This window comes from Vipera ursinii, assembly GCF_947247035.1.
Source record: "Vipera ursinii genome assembly, chromosome: 1".
NCBI classification, from domain to species: domain Eukaryota; kingdom Metazoa; phylum Chordata; class Lepidosauria; order Squamata; family Viperidae; genus Vipera; species Vipera ursinii.
Window position 1 is genome coordinate 248,810,925 of NC_139512.1, and position 20,657 is coordinate 248,831,581.

A 20,657-nucleotide genomic window follows, 5' to 3' on the forward strand; every position below is an offset into this window, starting at 1 on the left:
TAAGAGATTTAGCAGTGTTCACCAATTGCTTGTCATAATAAATGTCCAAGTCATGATGATGTTATTTATGGCACTGAAACATCTGCAAGCAAACAACAGAGAGCACCAAGGACTCCAGAATTCAACCCTGACCTACATGTATTCTCTTTTATTGAAATGTCCAAGTGTTTAAATGATAATTCAATTGTCAGCTATGAACCAGATCAGATCACCAACAGACAACAATTTCATTCTGATCCTTCCCACAACATACACAAAAAAGGAAAGTAAGCAAAACTGAAAGCATAAAAAAGAACCCCAATATGAAAAATGCATTAAATGAAAACAAATACATTACTTGCAGTGCATCCCCCCCCCTCTCTCTCTCTCACACACACACACACACTTTTCATCACCTTCAACTGGGCAAAATTATGCATCACTGGGCAATTTACGGGAGTACCTTTTGCCGGCGTTAACTTCCCATCGTCCTGTGCGCTCCCACAGAGAAGGCCTCCTCAGGGTGCCGTCGGTCAGGGAATGTCGACTGGCGGCCCCCAGGGGGAGAGCAATCTCTGTGGGCGTGCCTGCCCTCTGGAACCAGCTTCCTGTTGAGCTCCGGATGGCTCCCGACCTTCGCTCTTTTCGCCGCGACCTGAAGACTTGGCTATTTGAACTTGCCGGCCTGGACTGAGGGACTGGGGTTTTAGATTTTAATTTTTAAATTTTAGAACGTGTTTTATTGTTTAGGGCTACTTGGTTTAATTTATTTTAATTTTTGTATATTATGTGTTGTATATAGTGTTTTAATTGCCCTGTACACCGCCCCGAGTCCTTCGGGAGAGGGGCGGTATATAAATCCAAATAATAAATAATAAACAAATAAAATAAATGATTTTTGAAAATAAGGCACCTCAAATCTGAGGACCCAGATTGTTGGGGGCAATTAAGCTGACTTTGTAATAATGCCGCTTGGGGTGTGTGTGAAAGCCCTAATAAGCAGGCATATACATAGAATGAAGGCTACTGCTAAGCTTGTAAGCCGCCCTGAGTCTTCGGAGAAGGGCGGGATATAAATGGAATAAAAAAAAAATGGGCTAACTTACAGAATGTGACCAAAACCCAGGGCCCATGACTCACAAGGGAGTGAAACCTGGGGACTACAGCTGCTTCAGTGCTACTAACTGCTGATCTTCATTTTCAATGGCTTGAGTGCAGTGAAGCTTAGAGAGGTTGCATGAGTGGTCGGGAAGCCTGGCACAAGTATTGAGGGGCTTGGATTGGCTGCTGCCAGGTGGGGAAGGTGCGCAAGTGACAGGGAGGTGCAGCTTGAGCACAGAGGGTCAGGGAGGGTCTTGAGGGTGAGGAGGTGGCTAGCAAGGTGTGGCATGAGCACAGAGGAGTTGGGGGGGAGAGTACAGGTGGGGAGACTTACTCAAGCAACTTGCCACCTTCCCCATTGACTTTGCTTGTCGGAAACTGGCAGGGAAGGTTGCAAATTATGATCATGTGACTGTGGGATGCTGCAACTATTGTGAGTCTGCTGCCAAGTGCCCAGATAGCAATCATATGATTGCGGGGTGCTGGGATGGCCAGGACTTCAAGGACTGGTTGAAACCACCATTCTCTCAGCATCACTGTAACTTCAAATGGTTTCCAAACAAGTGGTTGTTAACCGAGGACTGCCTATATTGCCTTAGAATATTTTGCATCTTCAACTGTTCAGAATGGCAGTACTGATATCAGTCTTTCTTTCAGGCACTTCTGGAACCATATAAATGCATTTCTTATTTTTAAGACACTAACATTTTTTTTAAAAAAAAATCTATGTATTATGTTCAGTTGCAACTGAGGTATAAAACCTTCATAGCTCAAGTTTTTGAAATCCATCAGATGGTGAAAGCCATCAAGATCCTCATCCGCACAATGCAAAAGTTGCCAGTATCATTTGCCAGCCTCAGCTCTACTCAGCTTTTAGATGGGCTGTTTTACTGCTTACTCTTCACTGTCACTGCAAGAGCAATCGATCACCCAAACTTTGAGATGATATTCTACTCTGAGCTATTTCCTCCATCCGCGAAAAGCACCACTAAGCAAAGAATCTTCTACTTCACTAAAATCAGGATGTATTTTTATACAATAGTAAACCAGTTAATATGTAGGAACTGAGCTGATGACTCTTTTTAAGGGATTACTTAAGGATTCTCACTCAGCATTTGAATATTGTATCAAAATAAAACACATCAACAGCCATCTAATTAAATGCACTAACCACAAATTGTGTGCTTAAACTTGATGTTACAATTACCAGTTCTTTACAAAAATCTTCTATGATCTGATTTTCTAGGTGCTAATCTACCTATCAAGCATATATGGGATAAACAGTCAGTTTCTCAGGATTTTTCTTTGCACAAAGAATTCCAACAGAGAACAACATTTGTTTTAAATAGCAGGCATCCACTACGTAGCTAAATAGCCACATCCACAATGAGGCACTTTTCTTTTTACAGATTACTTGTTTAAGCAGATTAAGTCCTTCATATGATAAAAATACCTTTGGACTAAAAATTAAGAACAGAAATAATTAAGGAATCCAATCTTAAGTCGGTCACCGGGACAAAGGTTTATTCTTCTAAGCTTGTGCCGGAGGTCGTCCTCAGGTAGCTTCTCTCTCTCCAGAATGTGTTCACTGGGCTGTTCACACATTCTGGAAAATGTGAGGATGAGGATGGGCTCCAACACAAGCCCCAAAGCTTAGAAGAATAAACTTTAGTCCTGGTGACCAACTTAGATTGGATCCTCCAACCTTATCCAGGACACATATATTTACCTTCAGAACTATTTAAACAGCACAGTAGAATCTACTTAATATATGGACACACTATGGTTTATAAACCATGGTTTATAGCTTAGTTTATCTAGCTAATGTAGTATGTTCAAACCACAGATAAAATACGTGATGGCTTAATATTATCTATTAATTCATGAAATCATTGTTTTGTTATATCCCTATAAAGAACTTCAGGTGTATGTATGTGTGCATGTGTGTATATATGTATAAGTAGTCCTTGACTTACAACCAGTTGGTTTGAAGTTCCAACACTGCCTAGGACAAGGAAGTGTTATTAGGAAATGCTAGTGACAACATGTAACTTTTCAACTCAGAATAAAGTCTTAAAACAAGAACAAAAACAAAAAGGGAAATCCTAAAGGACAAATTAGTTGCTAGATTTCTCTTCTCTGAGTATGCTAGATACTGAAATTTATGAAAAATCTTCTTTTCAGAAAGAAACCTATAAGACTTCTGGTTTTTTATTAAAGCAGCTGAAGGAACAGATAATAGCACTGCATATCATTTTAAACAGTGCAAAGAAACTACCTTTTTAAAGTCAGAATCCTCCCTTGAAATGGATTATCAGTAACTCAAAATAGAGAAAAAGGAAGCATGCTTCTTTAACTAACATATAATGAACTCCCTGAATTCTCTACCTCGTCAACAGAAGAATGGGAAGCTCATTCCAAAAAGGATTTGTAAAAAGCAGAGAAAACCAGAATTAACTATAACAACCTTCCCCAACCTGCTGTCATCAGAAATTTGAGATGGAAACTTCCAAAATTCCCACCCAATTTAGCAGTGGTGCTTCCTGAGAATGCTAGGAATACCCATCCTTGTATGCAGTAGTTACAGAAAGCTGAGCAAGGAGAACTGAATAGTAGCCAGATGATTATATCCATATATTTCTAGGAAGATGGGGTTGACTCTCACTTATTATGGGCTGGCCCTCAACGTCCAACAAAGCAGTTCTTAATATGAAATTTTGAATGTCATTACCACATGATATGCACCATTGAGACGATTTTTCCACCTTCTTTTTTAAAGCCTATCAAACTCCAGCTGTGTCTGTCACCGGACAGCATTTTGGAACACCAAGCATATGCCACTGATTCCAGTTAATAAATGATGGAGAAAGTTTTGTTGGGTGACTAGCACCACCAATCATTCCTTGTACTGCTTAGGCAGGGAATGATGTGTGTGTTCTCATCTCATGTAGGGTAGTAATGAGACACAACGGGCTCAACAGTTATTCTTTATAAACTGTCAGAGTGCTCTAGAAAGTAAATAGGTACCTGAGTTCGGAGAATTTCACTTTTTGACAACTGCATGTCGCCTGTCAGCTCTTTCACCATGATGCCCAATGGTTCCAGACGTTTGCTGAAATAATTCGTCATTTCAGCTGCCAATGCCTTCATGGGAGCAACATAAACTATCTGCAATGAAAAAGAGATTAGATTGATAAATGAGCAAAATGTTCAACCCTGAATATTCACATCAACTGACACCAATCATAATTTATGTAAAAGATAATACTGACCTCATAAACAGCAAGAAAATTAACAGCAGTCTGTGGATTTTGGTTATATTCAGAATAAATGCTCAGGTCTCTTTAAGCAAAACAATGTATTTTGTTTATAAAGGCCTATCATTTTGAACATTTCTTCTGCACCCAAGTTAAATATATTTTCAACCCTTTTCACACAGGCAGCAACATTTCCAAAACCAAAAGAGGAATTGCGAACCGGCAATCAACTAAATCAACAAGCTTTGTAGCTATATGTATTGGAGAAAACGAGAGGTCTTTGAAAATTTCTTAAGATTCATATAAACATGACAATCTTACATGAAGTTCTGTCTAACAAGTTATCAAACTACTTCACTGAACTCCTACCTTAAATTCATCCTTTTTGATAACGCCTTGCTGAACATGCTGACGGATTTCATGCAAAACTGTTAACATGGCAATGTTAGTTTTTCCTGCCCCGGTAGGTGCGCATATTAGCATATTCTCATTTGTGTTGTAGGCAGTTTCAAAAACAATGGACTGGATTCGGTTTAATCGTTTCATGCTTTTGAAAGCAAGTTGTCCAATCTATGAGGAAAATTCAGAAAGAGAAAGAAAAAAAAGCATTCCAATTAAACAATGAATAAAATAGTTACTGCTGGGCAAAAATACCATAACAAAATAGTAGCAAATATCTCTGAATAACAAAAATGATTATCATTTATTGACTAAGCATCGAACATTTATTTTTTATTGTGAGGCATGGGAACTTTCAATTCAATCTGACATTTCAAAATATTTCTTCAGCTTTTCTTGTTGGAAGATTTCATAGGTCCCATTCATCTCTTCTATTTTACTTTCTTAATTCATTTCTATGCCATCATGCTCATTTACATTAAATGCCTAACAATTATCTAATTTCTCTTAAAGCTTTTTGCTCTTCATCTTCAATTCAGTTGCTATTACCTGCTGTTTTTATTATATGTGTATACACACACATGCACACAAACATTATACTTTACTCCTCTGTCAGCATTTGTGGAACAAACACAAAATACTGGAGCAAACCCCAATTTGTGCTCAGTGTCTACTAAATGATAGACAGAGCAAGGATTTTGATCCCTTTTCTCTCCTGGGCCCCCTGAAAGTTTAATTCATTGGATACATTCTGAAATGACTCTAGATTCCGTGTGTGTGTGTGTGTGTGTGTGTGTGTGTGTGTGTGTGTAGGATTGGAATATCAGTTGTTGAGTGAAACAGACATTAAGTGGGACATCACAGGCTTGCTTTACTCAATAACCACAATCCTGGCACTCCCAGTTGTGGTCGTTCAACAATCTTGCAGGTTGTTAAGCAGATGGAGTCCCAAGCAAAGAACCATTCTCAGTGTGCTTCGGAAGCCTCATTCTCCAAATTGTGTGAGAATTGTGGAACGGCGTGAGAATTGTGGAACGGCGTAAGGCAGCTTTGACAGTCTGGTGTGACCATGCATTATTTCAAAGAGGCTGTGCAGCTCTCTCAGCAGCAGAAGAAAAATACCTGAAAGTGAATGGCGTGCGGCAGATCCTAGGAAATGCTTGGTAACAGGAGAAATCGGGCCTTGGAGAATAGCACGAAGTAGCATTTCTCAATGGCAGTGGTGGTGCTAGGGCTGATGTTGAGGCCTGAGGGCAGTGGAAATTGGCTGAGACTGCTGAAGGCCCTGTGCCTTTACTTCAGGCACAGCCCCAGTGCTGAGACAGAGAACTGCTATGCTAGGTGGCCTAGATTGGAGAGGCGAGATATGCAGATGGTGGGGGAGGGGAGTGGCAATGCCACTGTGGTCAAAAGCCTACCAATCGTCTGAATTTTTATCACGTAACACTGGGGGTGCCGCAACGGCTATAACTCTGGGTACAGGTTGTAAGTCCCTTTGTTCAGTGTCTTTGTAAGTTCGAACAGTTGCTGAACAAATGGTCATAAGCCAATGGCCACTCATATACCCACTGCACATCATTTACTTTTTATATATATATATAAAGCTTTTAACATTTTTCATCATCACGTTTGCAAATTGCAGAAACTGGCACCTGGCCTCTGAATTTTTGTATTTCTTGCATGAGAAGAAAAAGAAATTGAACAATGGAAAATAGACATATTTCAAATTGCCTTATTAAAAAGCAGTGCCCAAAAGCTTATTTCAGAAGTACCATCTGTCAGTATGAAACTCTGTCTGGAGTTTAACTTTGGGTAGCCAGTGAAATGCAGTAATTAAATGTCACAGGGCCTAGGAGACCATAATTCAAAATCCCTGTCATGTATCTTCTGGTTTATCGTATATATCATATATCTCTCGACTTATTCCATCTTACATGAAAAAAGAAATGTGGTTGTATATTTCTCATACATTATGTGCAATTAAAAAGGCAAACAAAAATATCCAACAGCTAACAATGTCTGTACAGTATGAAACCACTTTAAGTTTATTTTTTAAAAATATAAAATAATAACAAAACCATGTAATATACTAAATAAAACCATAATTATACAAAAAACTCCTTAAAGAAAAAAAAATGGAAACCAAGAACAAAAAGATAAACTTAAAAAACCAAATTAGCTAGATGGAATAGCCCTATGTCTGAATTCTGTATCTGAAAAAGAATGTCGCGCCGCCGGGCCGGCTCGACGTCCAGCGGCACCATGGGCGCGACACTCACCCGCGCTGGACTCTTCCGCCCCTGCTTCTCCAGATCGGGCCGGCTCGGATCAGGAAGGTGTTCAACAGCTGCGGCAGCGACTGCGGCAGCGACAACGGCCTCCACACACGGCCGCCAAGCCGGCAGACGCCCCAGCTGTGCGCACGCGCGTGGAGCAACCTGGCCCCGCCCTGCCTGCTACGGAGGCCTCACAGGGACCTGACATCAGCCCCGCCCTGCCTGCTACGGAGGCCTCACAGGGACCTGACATCAGCTTCGCCCTGCCAGCTATGGTGGCCTCGCAGGGCCAGGAGCCCAGGCCGAATTGCAATTTGGCGGGCGGGGCCCTCAGCGGCAAAGCTCAGTTGCAGCAAGAACGGACTGGGGGCTTGACAGCTTTCCGAGGGGGGGCCGGACAGCAGGGTAGAGGTGTGTCCGCAACAGGAGGGGAGGTGGCGGGATCAGAGACGGGGGTGGGGGTGGAGGCTGGCGTTCGCGAGAGAACTCACCTGGGAGGTAGAGGGTGCCGGGTGGTGGGACGTATCGCAAAAGGAGGTGTTTGGGGGAACCGGGAGTTAAGTAGGGAAGGGGCGGAAGTGGGTGTGGCTGGGTGGGCCGTGGGTGTATACACGCAGTGTGTATTTAACAGCATTGGATGCGGGTAGCAGCCAACGCTGGCTTTGTTCCGTTTGAAGATCGTTTGCTTTTGCTCATTAAACCATTTTGGAAACTCAGCTTTCGTCTCGGTTGCTTGAATCTCCTGCTCTCCGGACGAGGTTTGAGAGAAAGCCAGCGTTTTCTCACCTTTTCATTTTCCCTTCCGAGCGACAAGTGGGTGAGTTGTATGGCGGAGGGATCGCAGGGGCCCGCCTCGGTGGCTGCTTCGGAGAAGGAGGTCGGGCCTGAGATGGAGGCCGGGGCTGGTGCAGCCTCCCCCAGGACGGTGGATGTCGGGGAGGTTGTGCTTCCGGCGGTTCGGCCTAGGCAGCGGCCATCGTTGCTCGAGGATCGCTTGGTGGAGCCAAGGGAGGCAGGGGCCCAGAACCTCGGCAGAGGGAGGAGGCCGGGACTTGCCCTGGGCCATAGAGGATATGAGGAGGCCCACGAACCTCGGCTGAGGGGTCCTTCGTCAGTATGGAGGGAGCGCTGCCTTGTGGAGGACGAGTGGAGTTATTCTACCACCCCTGGTAACCAGACCATGGACATTCTGCGGACCAGGTTCGGGGAGGCTGGTGGCCAGGAGCCGGGCCATTGGACCCCTGCCGGGGCTCCGCCTTTGGATGCGCCAGCCCACCTGAACCAACCTGGTCTGGACTCTGCTCCTGTGGGCCTCGGGCGAGGTGCTGCAGGGATGTGGTCAGGGACGGACGATAGGCCCGGGCGATCGACAACACGGCCAGTTGGAGCCTCTCCTGTGCTAGGCCCGCAAGTGGCTTCGTGGGGCCCCGGAGTGGTATGGGGACCTCCACCTTTGTCAGTTACCTATGATGGCCACCCTGACCGCCTGGCGATGTTCCTGGGTCAGGTGATAGGACATATGGACCAGTATGCCCAGGCTTATGTGTCCCAAAGGGCTATGGTGGTGGCAGTAACAGCTTGCCTGCTAGGGGAGGCAGCGGCTTGGGCAGCCGATTTATATAGTGACCACGCTCGGGAGCTCGGGGATGTTGGCCTGTTTTTGGAGTCATTTCGGGCTCGTTTCGAGGACATCTCTCGGGTGCAACGGGCCGAAGCCGACATCCTTTCTCTACGGCAGCGAGGCAGATCTGCGCTGGAGTATGTGAGGGAGTTCCGTAAGGTGGCCGGGAAGTTGCGTTCGTGGCCGGAGCGTCTTCTTGTCCACCATTTTAGGGCTGGCATGGACGGGGCTTTCCGTCAAGCTTGTGTGGTCCGCGGCGTTCCAGCACGACTGCAAGAGTGGTACCGCGTGGCCGTGGAGCTGGACGTGGGTTTACAGGACGTGCGAGGCCGGTTCGAACCTCCTTCTGGAAGCCGACGGCCGGCCGAGAAGACGAAAGCGGCAGAGCCATCTGTAGCAGCGTCTACACGGCCTTCCTCCCAGCCAGCGCGGGCCGTTCTGAGGTGTTTTAGATGTGACCAGCCAGGACACCGGGCAGTAGATTGCCCTCTGCCTCCTGCCAGGCCAGCCCCCTCTGCTTCCCCAGCACGGGGGACCGGAACTCGGAGATCCTTGGAGCGGACACGGGCTGCTCACCAACTAGGCGGAGATGTTTCCAGACCTGTCCCTGTTCGGGTGGAGACGCCGGCTGAAACACAGCCTCCACCGTACGAAAGTCCAGAGGAACAGGATCTAGACGAAGATCCAATGGTAAGTGCTCCAGTTTGTCCCTTTGTTTTCCCTGTGGTGCTGGTCAGTCCCCGCACCGGTCAGAGGACGGCATTTAAGGCTCTCGTTGACTCAGGTAGCACACGATGCCTAGTGAGCCAAACGGTGGTAGCAAGGCTGGGAGTCACGGTGAACCGACTATCTAGGCCGCTACGCTTTCAGCAGGTGGACGGGTCTCTTTTGGGGGGGGCACGTGTTACTCACGTCACTGAACCGATCCGGTTGGAGATGGGCGATCACTGGGAGACATTGCGGTTTATAGTGGTGCCTTCTATGACCGAGGCAGTTATACTGGGGCTTACATGGTTGGATCGGTGGGGTCCTACGATCTGGTGGGAGGGGGGTAGTCGCCATCTCCGGTTGGGGTTGGGCCCACAGCCTCCGCGAGAGCACGCATTCTTGGGACCGCTACACACGGGGGAACGGGAGAGGGTCTGTGCGGGTGAATTAGCACAAGAGGCTCAGGTACCCCGAGAATACTCCGACCTGTTGGACGTTTTTAATGAACGAGAGTGCGACACACTACCACCTCATCGTTCCACGGACTGCGCCATTGAGCTGGAACCGGGTGCTAGGTGTTCTGAACCAGCCAACTACCGGCCTTGTAATAAGGCAAACCCCTGTTCAAACAGTAGAGACTGGAGAGCGTCTGAGGCTGCAAAGCGTCTGCCAAGATTTATTACTCAATTAACAGAACAAGAAACAAAAACACTGGAACTTGAATCCTCAAGCGGAAGGGTTGCTTTCAGCAACCAGCCCTTCCCCAAACACTCCTTTTATTTAGAGTTCAGGGCGTGGCCTCCCTCTGCCTCCTCCCGAGGAGACCCGCAGCCTTTCTCTGCTTGGTCCTGCTCGACTGCCTCCTGCGTCGGGCGTCCTTGAACAGGGCCAGCTGTGGGTCATCATCCTCCGCACTATCGGGCTCACGCAGCTGAGAAGAGGGCCCCGGCTGGGAGCTCTGCCAAGCCTCCAAGCCATCATCAGCCAGTTCGTCTCCCTCCTCCCCCTCATCTGAGTCATCCGATACATCTGAGCCGGCTGCCGGACCCACAGGCTGGCCCTGAGTCACAACACTATCCCGCACCGCAGGGCCCTTCCCCCGGGGCTGCCGATCCGGATGCGGTCGGGATGGGAATTGTTCGTGAAACGCAGTCACCAACGCAGGGGCATGAACGGCGGTCGTGTCTTCCCATGTGAAGTCCTCCGGCCCGTACCCTTTCCACTCGATCAGGTACTGGAAGCGACCTTTCAGCCAGCGGGAATCCCGGATGCTGGCGACCTCGTACTCGGGGGTGCTGCCTCCATCACGAGGTCCTGATGGGGGAGGTTCCGCTTGGTGAAGTGGACAAGCCAGTTGTTCGGGGACCAACAAGGACCGATGGAAGACGGGATGCACGTGCAGGGAACGTGGCAGAGTTAAACGATAGGCGACCGGATTGATGACGGCCTCGACTGGGAACGGTCCAAGGTAACGGTGGTCCAGCTTCCTCACCGGCCGAGTGGATGGTAGGTTCCTGGTGGACAGCCAGACCCGATCCCCCACCGATAGTGGAGGCGTATCCCTTCTCGACCGATCGGCGAACCTCTTGTAGTCGGCCTTGGCCTTCTCCAGCTGCCGTCGCACCAACCGATGGATCGCCTGTAACTCCGCCATGAATTTGTTCGCTGCCGGCTCCGGTGAGTCCACAGGAGAAAGGGGGAAAAACCGGGGGTGATAACCCACGTTGGCCAAGAACGGTGTCATCTGCGTGGAGGTGTGCTGCGAGTTGTTAAAGGCAAACTCGGCTATGGCCAAATAGTCCACCCAATTGTCCTGCTGCAGGTTAACGTAGCAGCGCAGATACTGCTCTAAGATGCCGATGACCTTCTCGGTACCCCCGTCGGTCTGAGGATGATGCGCGGACGAGAGGCAAACCTTAATGTCCAACGCCCGCATCAACTCCTGCCAGAAGCGGGCTGTAAACTGGGCCCCCCTATCGGAGACGACTCTATCGGGAAGGCCGTGCAGCCGGAACACCTGTTGGATGAACATGCGACTAGTGGCGCGAGCTGACGGTAAGCCGCGACAGGGGATGAAGTGCGCCATCTTGGTCAACATGTCCACCACCACAAACACTGTCGTGAAGCCGGAGGATGGGGGTAGATCCGTCAGAAAGTCCATGGACACAGCCCCCCAGGGTCTCTTGGGTGTTGGCAAAGGCTGCAGTAAACCAGGCGGGGCCCCTGTCGCTGACTTGGCCTGCCTGCATGGGATGCAGGAGGTGACATAAGACTGGACATCGTGTCGGACTCGGGGCCACCAGAAGGTACGGGAGACCAGGTTCAGAGTCTTGAACAGGCCAAAATTCCCCGCAGCCAGGTTATCATGACACTGGCTGAGGACGAGTCCCCTGAGTGGCCCTCCTGGAACATAGAGCCGGTCACGATAATACAGGAGTCCATCCGTGACCGACCAAGGCGAATCTGGCCCCACCTCTTCCTTCCGCTGAGCCACCCACGCCTCCTGCTGCTGCGCCTCCCGGATCCGAGCCCGTATATCCACCGGCTCCCGCACCGCAGCAAAAGACTCGACGGGGATCACTGTCCTGGGCGGAAGCTTGTCTTCCACTCGGGTGTACTCGGGCTTCCTGGACAGAGCATCCGCTCTCTGGTTGTGCCCGCTTGGTATGTACCGCACCCGGAAGTCAAACCTCACAAAGAAGAGGGACCACCGGATCTGGCATTGGTTCAAATTCCGAGCGGTCTGCAGGCTTTCCAGATTCTTGTGGTCCGTCCGGACCTCGATTTGATGCCGCGCCCCCTCCAGATGATGCCTCCAAGCCTCGAACGCCGCCTTGATGGCCAGCAGCTCCTTCTCCCAGATGGTATAGTTGCGCTCCGAGGGATTCAATTTCCGAGAGTGATACGCGCAAGGGAAAAGGGTACCGTTGGGCGTCGCTGCCTGGAGTAACACGGCCCCAATGGCAATGTCGGAGGCGTCCGCCTCCACGACAAACGGCCGTTGCGGGTCAGGATGCTTCAAGATGGGCTCCTTCATGAAGGCGTCCTTCAAAGCTTGGAACGCCTGTTGTTCGGGGGCGTTCCACTGGAACCGAGTCTTCTTCTGCAGGAGCCGGGTGAGGGGGGCTGTCAAGGCAGCAAAGCCAGGGATGAATGTTCGATAGTAGTTGGCAAATCCAAGAAGTCGCTGAACATCCTTCATGCGACGCGGGGGTTGCCAACTCTGCAACGACTCAACTTTACTCGGTTCCATGGCGATGCCCTCAGGAGAAATGCGGTGACCCAGGAAATCGATGGTCACCTGGTAGAACTGGCACTTCTCCAACTTGGCAAACAGCCGATGTTTCCGGAGGCGCTGCAGGACCTGACGGAGATGCTGATGATGCGCTTCACGCGACGGGGAGTAAATCAGGATGTCGTCCAGGTAAATCACGACAAACTGGTCCAACAGATCTCGAAAGATGTCGTTCATAAAATGCTGAAACACAGCGGGGGCGTTGGTCAGGCCAAACGGCATCACCGTGTACTCGAAATGTCCATAGCGAGTACCAAACGCCGGCTTCCACTCATCACCCGGCCGAACCCTGACGAGGTTGTAAGCTCCACGCAGGTCCAGTTTCGTGAAGATCTTAGCCTCCCGGAGTCGGTCCAAGAGCTCGGGGATGAGGGGCAGCGGGTAGCGGTTACGCACCGTGATGGCGTTGAGTTTCCGGTAGTCACAGCAAAGCCGTAACTCGCCCGACTTCTTTTTGACTAAAAGCACGGGCGCAGACACTGGCGAGGACGAGGGCCGGATGAAACCACGAGCCAAATTCTTTGTCAGGAAGTCCCGCAATGCAGCCAACTCGGGCTCCGACATGGAGTACAAACGCCCCACTGGGAGAGGCGCATCAGGGACTAGATCAATGGAACAGTCATAGGGCCTGTGCGGGGGTAATTGGTCCGCCTCTGACTCGCTGAACACATCAGCAAAGTCGGACAGTTCGGGAGGCAAGGAAACTCCTGAGGAACCCTCCACCTGGCCGGCACAGATATGGCGGGTGTGGTCCACGCACTGCAAACTTGGGAAGGTGACCAAGTTCTGAGACCAATAGATCTGTGGATCATGCGCCCGGAGCCACGCCAGTCCCAAGACCACGGGGAAGTGCAGATCCGAAGTGATGTAGAACTGGATGGCCTCCACATGGGAACTGATGGCCATACACACTGGTTGCGTGGCGGCCGTAATAGGCCCGGACAGGAGCACTCGACCATCAATAGTCTCCACTAGCATGGGCGGATCCACCGGACACTGGGGAACAGCCCATTTGGCCATGAAGGCCGAGTCCATAAAGTTAGTGGTAGCCCCAGAGTCAATTAAGGCATGGACCGGAATCCCCTCTGGCTTGCCAGGAAGGATCAGACGTGCCTCCAAAATCAAATGCCGTGGAGGTTCACAGGCACCGTCGGAATGGCGTCGCTCGGCGTGGTCGTGGTGGGTCGCCCGATCTATCACACCGTCTAGATCGGGCTCGGGCCGTTTCCCGACAGCAAAGCAGAGGACTTTCTCGGGGCCGGCTTGGTCACTGATGCCCGCTGACGCTTCTTTGGGCAAGAAGCAGCCAAATGTCAAGGGTCCCCACAGTAAAAACACAACCCCCCCGATCGTCGTCTGTCCATTTCCGTCACCGATAGACGGGACCTGGCGGCACCCAGCTCCATTGGCTCCTCCCTCTGGACTGGGGGCACATGCTCAACAGGAGCGGCAGGGGTCTGTGGGGTGGCACGGCGACTCTTTCGCTGCTGCAGCCGGGCATCGATCCGCAGACAAAGACGGATCAGCCCATTCAGGTCTGAGGGAATGTCCACGCGGGCCAGCTCATCCAACATCTCCTCCGACAAGCCATCCTGGAAGGCATCCACGAGCGCAGCCTCATTCCAGGCGGAATCCTGGCTAAGCAGCCGGAAATCGCTGATATAGGCCTGTAGGGGGCGCTGACCCTGCCTCAAAGCTTTCAGGCGTCGGGTGGCAGTCTGCGCCTTAATCGGGTCCTCGTACATGAGGCGCATATGGTCACAAAACCCCCCAAAGTTATCCAACAAAGGGCTAGGCTGTGCCAGCAGAGGCGTGCCCCAACGAGCTGCATCCCCCGACAGAAGGCTCAACACGAATCCCACCTTATCTCGGTCAGTGGGGAAATCAGCTGCTCTCACGCTGATAAAAAGCTGGCATTGTCCCAGGAAGGCAGGAAACAGTTCTGGATTGCCAGCAAATTTATCCGGCATAGCTATCTGACATTTCCTCCTGGGTGGGGGTGCAGCATGTACCTGAGCTTGCAGTTGAGCCACCTGAGCTGCCAGCAAAGTGAGTTGCTGGGTGAGGTGAGCATTCTCGGCACGAAGCTGCTCCATCGTAGTAGTAAGGGGTGGGAGGCTGAAAGCAAACTGTTCTGAACCAGCCAACTACCGGCCTTGTAATAAGGCAAACCCCTGTTCAAACAGTAGAGACTGGAGAGCGTCTGAGGCTGCAAAGCGTCTGCCAAGATTTATTACTCAATTAACAGAACAAGAAACAAAAACACTGGAACTTGAATCCTCAAGCGGAAGGGTTGCTTTCAGCAACCAGCCCTTCCCCAAACACTCCTTTTATTTAGAGTTCAGGGCGTGGCCTCCCTCTGCCTCCTCCCGAGGAGACCCGCAGCCTTTCTCTGCTTGGTCCTGCTCGACTGCCTCCTGCGTCGGGCGTCCTTGAACAGGGCCAGCTGTGGGTCATCATCCTCCGCACTATCGGGCTCACGCAGCTGAGAAGAGGGCCCCGGCTGGGAGCTCTGCCAAGCCTCCAAGCCATCATCAGCCAGTTCGTCTCCCTCCTCCCCCTCATCTGAGTCATCCGATACATCTGAGCCGGCTGCCGGACCCACAGGCTGGCCCTGAGTCACAACACTAGGCTACCAAAACCCCGGATGTACGCCATGTCCCCGAAAGAACTGCAGGAACTCCGGCGGTACATCGACAAGAACCTGGAGCGGGGATTCATCCAGCCAGCACGCTCTAGGATGGCGGCGCCCGTGCTGTTTCGTGAGAAAAAGGATGGTGGGCTTAGACTGTGCGTAGACTATCGCGGAGTCAACGCGGTGTGCGTTGAGCACCTTTACCCGCTCCCACTAATGAAAGACCTGTTGGCCCACTTGGCTAAAGGTCGGGTCTTTACCAAACTGGACCTCAGGGAGGCCTATTATCGTGTTCGAATCAAAGCAGGGGACGAATGGAAGACGGCGTTCAACTGTCCTCTGGGTAGTTTCCAATTCAGAGTGATGCCGTTTGGGCTACAGGGTGCCCCTGCCGTTTTCATGCAATTGATTAACGAGGTCTTGCATGAATTCTTATATCGTGGGGTCTTGGTTTACCTGGACGACATCCTGGTGTATACTGAGACGATGGAGGAGCACGTCGCCTTGGTTAGACGGGTGTTAACGAAATTGCGGGACGCACGGCTCTTTGTGAAACTATCCAAGTGCGAGTTCCACCGGCAGCGAATTGATTATTTGGGGTACAGAATCTCTGCAGGGGGGGTAGAAATGGACCCAAAAAAGGTGGAGGCCATCCAGCAGTGGCAAGCCCCGCGGACACGGCGGCAGTTACAAGAGTTTCTAGGCTTCGCGAACTTTTATCGCCAATTCATACCCTGTTTTGCGGCCATAGCTCTGCCACTTACGGACCTTCTTCGCACACGACAACTAAATGTACGACCACGTCCTGGATTACGGGTGGGGTGGACTGCAGAGTGCCAACGAGCCTTTGACACGTTAAAAGCTCTTTTTGCTAAAGAGCCGATCTTACGACACCCAAATACTGGCCTGCCTTTCATGGTCCAAGCCGACGCAAGCGATGTTGCCCTTGGAGCCGTCCTTCTCCAACGAAACAACGACGGGGTGCTCCAACCATGCGCTTATGCGTCTAAAAAGTTGTCTCCTGCAGAACGTGCCTGGGCAATATGGGAGAAGGAGGCTTTTGCGGTACACTGGGCATTGGAACTGTGGCGACATCATTTGGAGGGGGCTGTCCACCCGTTTGAGGTGTGGACGGATCATAAGAATCTGCTGGCATTACAGACACCCCGACGGCTGTCCCCCAAACATGTACGGTGGGCACTGTACTTCCGGCGGTTCCGCTTCATATTGAAATATGTTCCGGGGGGGAAGAACTTCCTGGCGGACGCACTGTCGCGTATGCCACAGTTCGAGGGGCAGAGGGAGGAGGTTGTGCAAGCGCTTGTGCCTACCGGAGGTCCAGATCAGGAGGGGGACACCACTCTAGCAGCGCAAGACGAGTTCTGCGAAGAACTTCGAAAAGCCCTTCAGGCGGATACCTGGCTACAGACCCACCCAGAGTCCGTAGCCATGCGTGATGGCTTGGCTTGGCATGGGACTCGACTTTATGTACCAGCTCCTTTGAGGGAGCGAGTGCTGTATCGGTGCCACGACACCAAGCAAGCTGGACACTATGGGTTTCTGAAGACCCTGCATTTGGCACGTCGGCAATTTTGGTGGCCGCACATGGCAAAAACGGTGGAGGACTATGTACGGCGATGCCACATTTGTGCCACCACAAAACCTATGGTGGGAAAACCTTTGGGCCTTCTACAGAGGGTAGCTGACCCTACTCGTCCATGGCAGGATATAGCTATGGATTTCATTGTTGAGTTACCTGACAGCAAGGGCCATAACGTTATTTGGACGGTGGTAGACTTATTCTCTAAGCAGGCCCACTTTATTCCCTGTAAAGGGTTGCCCTCAGCACGTCGCTTGGCTTGGCTCTTTGTAACCCACGTCTACCGTTTGCATGGAGTGCCACGCCGTGTCATTTTGGACAGGGGAGTTCAATTTACGGCACGCTTCTGGAAGGAATTTATTAAATTCATCGGCTCAACCCAAGGACTCAGTACGGCGTACCACCCTAGCACCAATGGCGCAGCAGAATGGGCCAATGCTGCCGTTGAGCGATATCTACATTGCTACGTTTCGTACCAGCAAACCAACTGGGTAGATCTGTTAGCGTTTGCGGAAGTAGCGTATAACAACGCTGTACACAGCAGTACGGGGTTTTCCCCCTTCAAAGTGGTTATGGGTAACGATTTTGTCCCCATCCCTGAATGCAACCCGGAACATGAGGATCCTTGTCAGCCACAGGAATGGATGAGGCAGATTGAGGGGGCCTGGGGTGCAGTGAAAAAAGCGTTGGAGCGGGCTGCGATAACATATAAGGAGCAGGCTGATAGGAAGCGAAGGGCGTTCGCAGTCCCGAAAGTGGGGGACTTAGTTTACCTATCTACCAAGTATATACGTAGCCAGGTTCCCTGTAAAAAACTAGGGCCCAAATACATCGGACCATTCCGGGTGGTACAGGTAATTAACCCCGTAACCGTACGGCTACAACTACCGAAGTTCCTAGGCAAACTTCACCCAGTGTTCCACAGTAGCCTACTGAAGCCTGTCACCTCGGGTGCCACGGCAGTGGGGGAGGGTGGGCCTGGGCCTGTTCATGGCGACCACTATGAGGTCCAAGAAATCCTTGATTCCAGGGTCCGTAGGGGGGCCGTCCAGTACCTCATCAAGTGGAAGGGATATCCTGTGGAGGAAGCAACGTGGGTGGGGAAGGCAGATGTCCATGCTCCTCGGTTGGTGCGAGCCTTTCACCGGTCGCACCCTGGCAGGCCGGGGGGGTCGGGGGGACACCGCGGACAGGGTTGACGTTTGCTTACCTTTTGTGTCTTCCCCTTCAGGAGGGGCCCTGGTAGGAGGGGCGGCATGTCACGCCGCCAGGCCGGCTCGACGTCCAGCGGCACCACGGGCGCGACACCCGCGCTGGACTCTTCCGCCCCTGCTTCTCCAGATCGGGCCGGCTCGGATCGGGAAGGTGTTCAACAGCTGCGGCAGCGACTGCGGCAGCGACAACGGCCTCCACACACGGCCGCCGAGCCGGCAGACGCCCCAGCTGTGCGCACGCGCGTGGAGCAACCTGGCCCTGCCCTGCCTGCTACGGAGGCCTCACAGGGACCTGACATCAGCCCCGCCCTGCCTGCTACGGAGGCCTCACAGGGACCTGACATCAGCTTCGCCCTGCCAGCTATGGTGGCCTCGCAGGGCCATGAGCCCAGGCCGAATTGCAATTTGGCGGGCGGGGCCCTCAGCGGCAAAGCTCGGTTGCAGCAAGAACGGACTGGGGGCTTGACAGCTTTCCGAGGGGGGGCCGGACAGCAGGGTAGAGGTGTGTCCGCAACAGGAGGGGAGGTGGCGGGATCAGAGACGGGGGTGGGGGTGGAGGCTGGCGTTCGCGAGAGAACTCACCTGGGAGGTAGAGGGTGCCGGGTGGTGGGGCGTATCGCAAAAGGAGGCGTTTGGGGGAACCGGGAGTTAAGTAGGGAAGGGGTGGAAGTGGGTGTGGCTGGGTGGGCCGTGGGTGTATACACGCAGTGTGTATTTAACAGCGTTGGATGCGGGTAGCAGCCAACGCTGGCTTTGTTCCGTTTGAAGATCGTTTGCTTTTGCTCATTAAACCATTTTGGAAACTCAGCTTTCGTCTCGGTTGCTTGAATCTCCTGCTCTCCGGATGAGGTTTGAGAAAGAATTTGAGTATCCATCAGCTATACTGAAATCAAATGCTAGTTCAATGCACTATACTGGACTTATGGTTTTTGTATATTTAAATTAATTTAATAACCTATTAAATCACTGGATAACCATTGGCCTAATAAGTCTTGCAGTTAAATCTACTTTGAGAGATATTAATACTACCTAATTGATACCCAAGAGAACATGACTACTTGCTTTGATTCTAGCATCCATCCAACAACATAATGACAAAAAGAAATCTTGACTAGTGAACAAACAGTTAGATTTCTAGATCATGACAAGGCTTGGAAAAAGCTAATTAACCACCCTCCAGCTAATCATATGAATACAGCCAACATGTCAGGCTCTGTTAGGCTAAACGAAACAGCCCTGCTGCTTGTGTTGCAAAAACAGTGGTGTATTTCAATCTTTTCTCTATGCCACAATTACTAGCAACAACTGCGTATGGAAAACCTGGGGCATAAGACAACAGAAATGACAAACTGAAACACAAACATAAAAACAGAAAGCAAAATCATATTGAGTTAGCTTTAAACCTAGTTAAAATCTATCCACCACCTTTCTGAGAAGTTACACCAGCTTGCCTTTCTCCTGCCCTTCATTTACTTCAGTTGTAGGACAAACTTCATTCTACTCCTTCGAAGAAAAACACATAGGGGACAAGTGCTGTAATGTCTCAGATCACATTCTCAATTGAAAGGGAAGAAAGGAAAATACCATAATAGCATCTGTGACACAAGTGAGCATGTTGCTATCACACTGTCTTTTCTGAAAGAAAGACAGACAGCTCAAAGTGCTTCTCAACTCTAGTGGGGACCAGATCACTGCACAACTGGAGCTCATCCAAGGAAAGGGGAAGGCAGGTCACTACTACATCTCAAAGACAGGTGCATATTCCATTAAGATAGAAACGTTGTAGCCAGCTGAACTTAAATATATTTCTCCATTTGATCTAAGCACATGTAAGGCCAAAAGTCTGATTTTTAGACAGACACTGAAACAGCAGCATTCCTCCCACGCCTTAGAGTCTTTAATTTTAAACTGCTTTTTGTGGTGTTATACTTCCTCTTTTTTATCTGCCTATTGAATGCAAAATTAAAAAATTAAACTGTGTTGCTGTAAATAAAGTATAATTTTATGAGACAGCGGCAATCGGGGAAAATAATTCACAGTAAGAGTAATATGCAAGATATATCTTACACCCACCCTCCAGTCCATAGAAAAACCTCTCTCCACGGAACCGGTCCCTGGTGCTGAAAAGGTTGGGGACCTCTCATATACACCACATTATATGGTATTGGTGTTATCTCACTTTTTTTGTATGATTCTGCATAAAGTCATCTGAAGATACTCCTTTAATGGCTAATTAAAGAGATAATGATAAAGCTTGTCTATCATGACACTCAAAATCAGCATTGCCCTTCAAAGATCACCCGCTTGGCAACAACTCTGAAGAACTGCAACTACTTGGAACACTTTGTAATGTCTTCTCAGATTTAACTAAGGAATGTCACCAATTTACATCTCTAATTTTATTCCTGTTTTAGTTCCTCTGCCATTTTAAATGTAGATTTAATGTTATTTAAACCACTATTTTAATTCTCCTTTTGTTTCTTAATTTTACCGTGTTAGGTTACACTGTTAACAGAATTGATGGAGGATACAGATATAATAATTCAGAAAAACACAGTTAAAGAGTGGATAA

At 50.1% G+C, this 20,657-nt stretch overlaps 1 protein-coding gene across 1 annotated transcript in view; it reads right to left on the reverse strand.

The window, feature by feature from the left end:
- ASCC3 (activating signal cointegrator 1 complex subunit 3) overlaps window positions 1-20,657 on the reverse strand; it is a 270,899-nt gene that overhangs the window by 209,968 nt on the left and 40,274 nt on the right. Inside the window, exons 9-10 of the mRNA XM_083371881.1 lie at window positions 4,707-4,907; window positions 4,108-4,248 (exon numbers count right to left, since the gene is read on the reverse strand). Of these exons, the coding sequence (XP_083228007.1) occupies window positions 4,108-4,248; window positions 4,707-4,907 (342 nt within the window). The remainder of the gene's footprint in view (window positions 1-4,107; window positions 4,249-4,706; window positions 4,908-20,657) is intronic.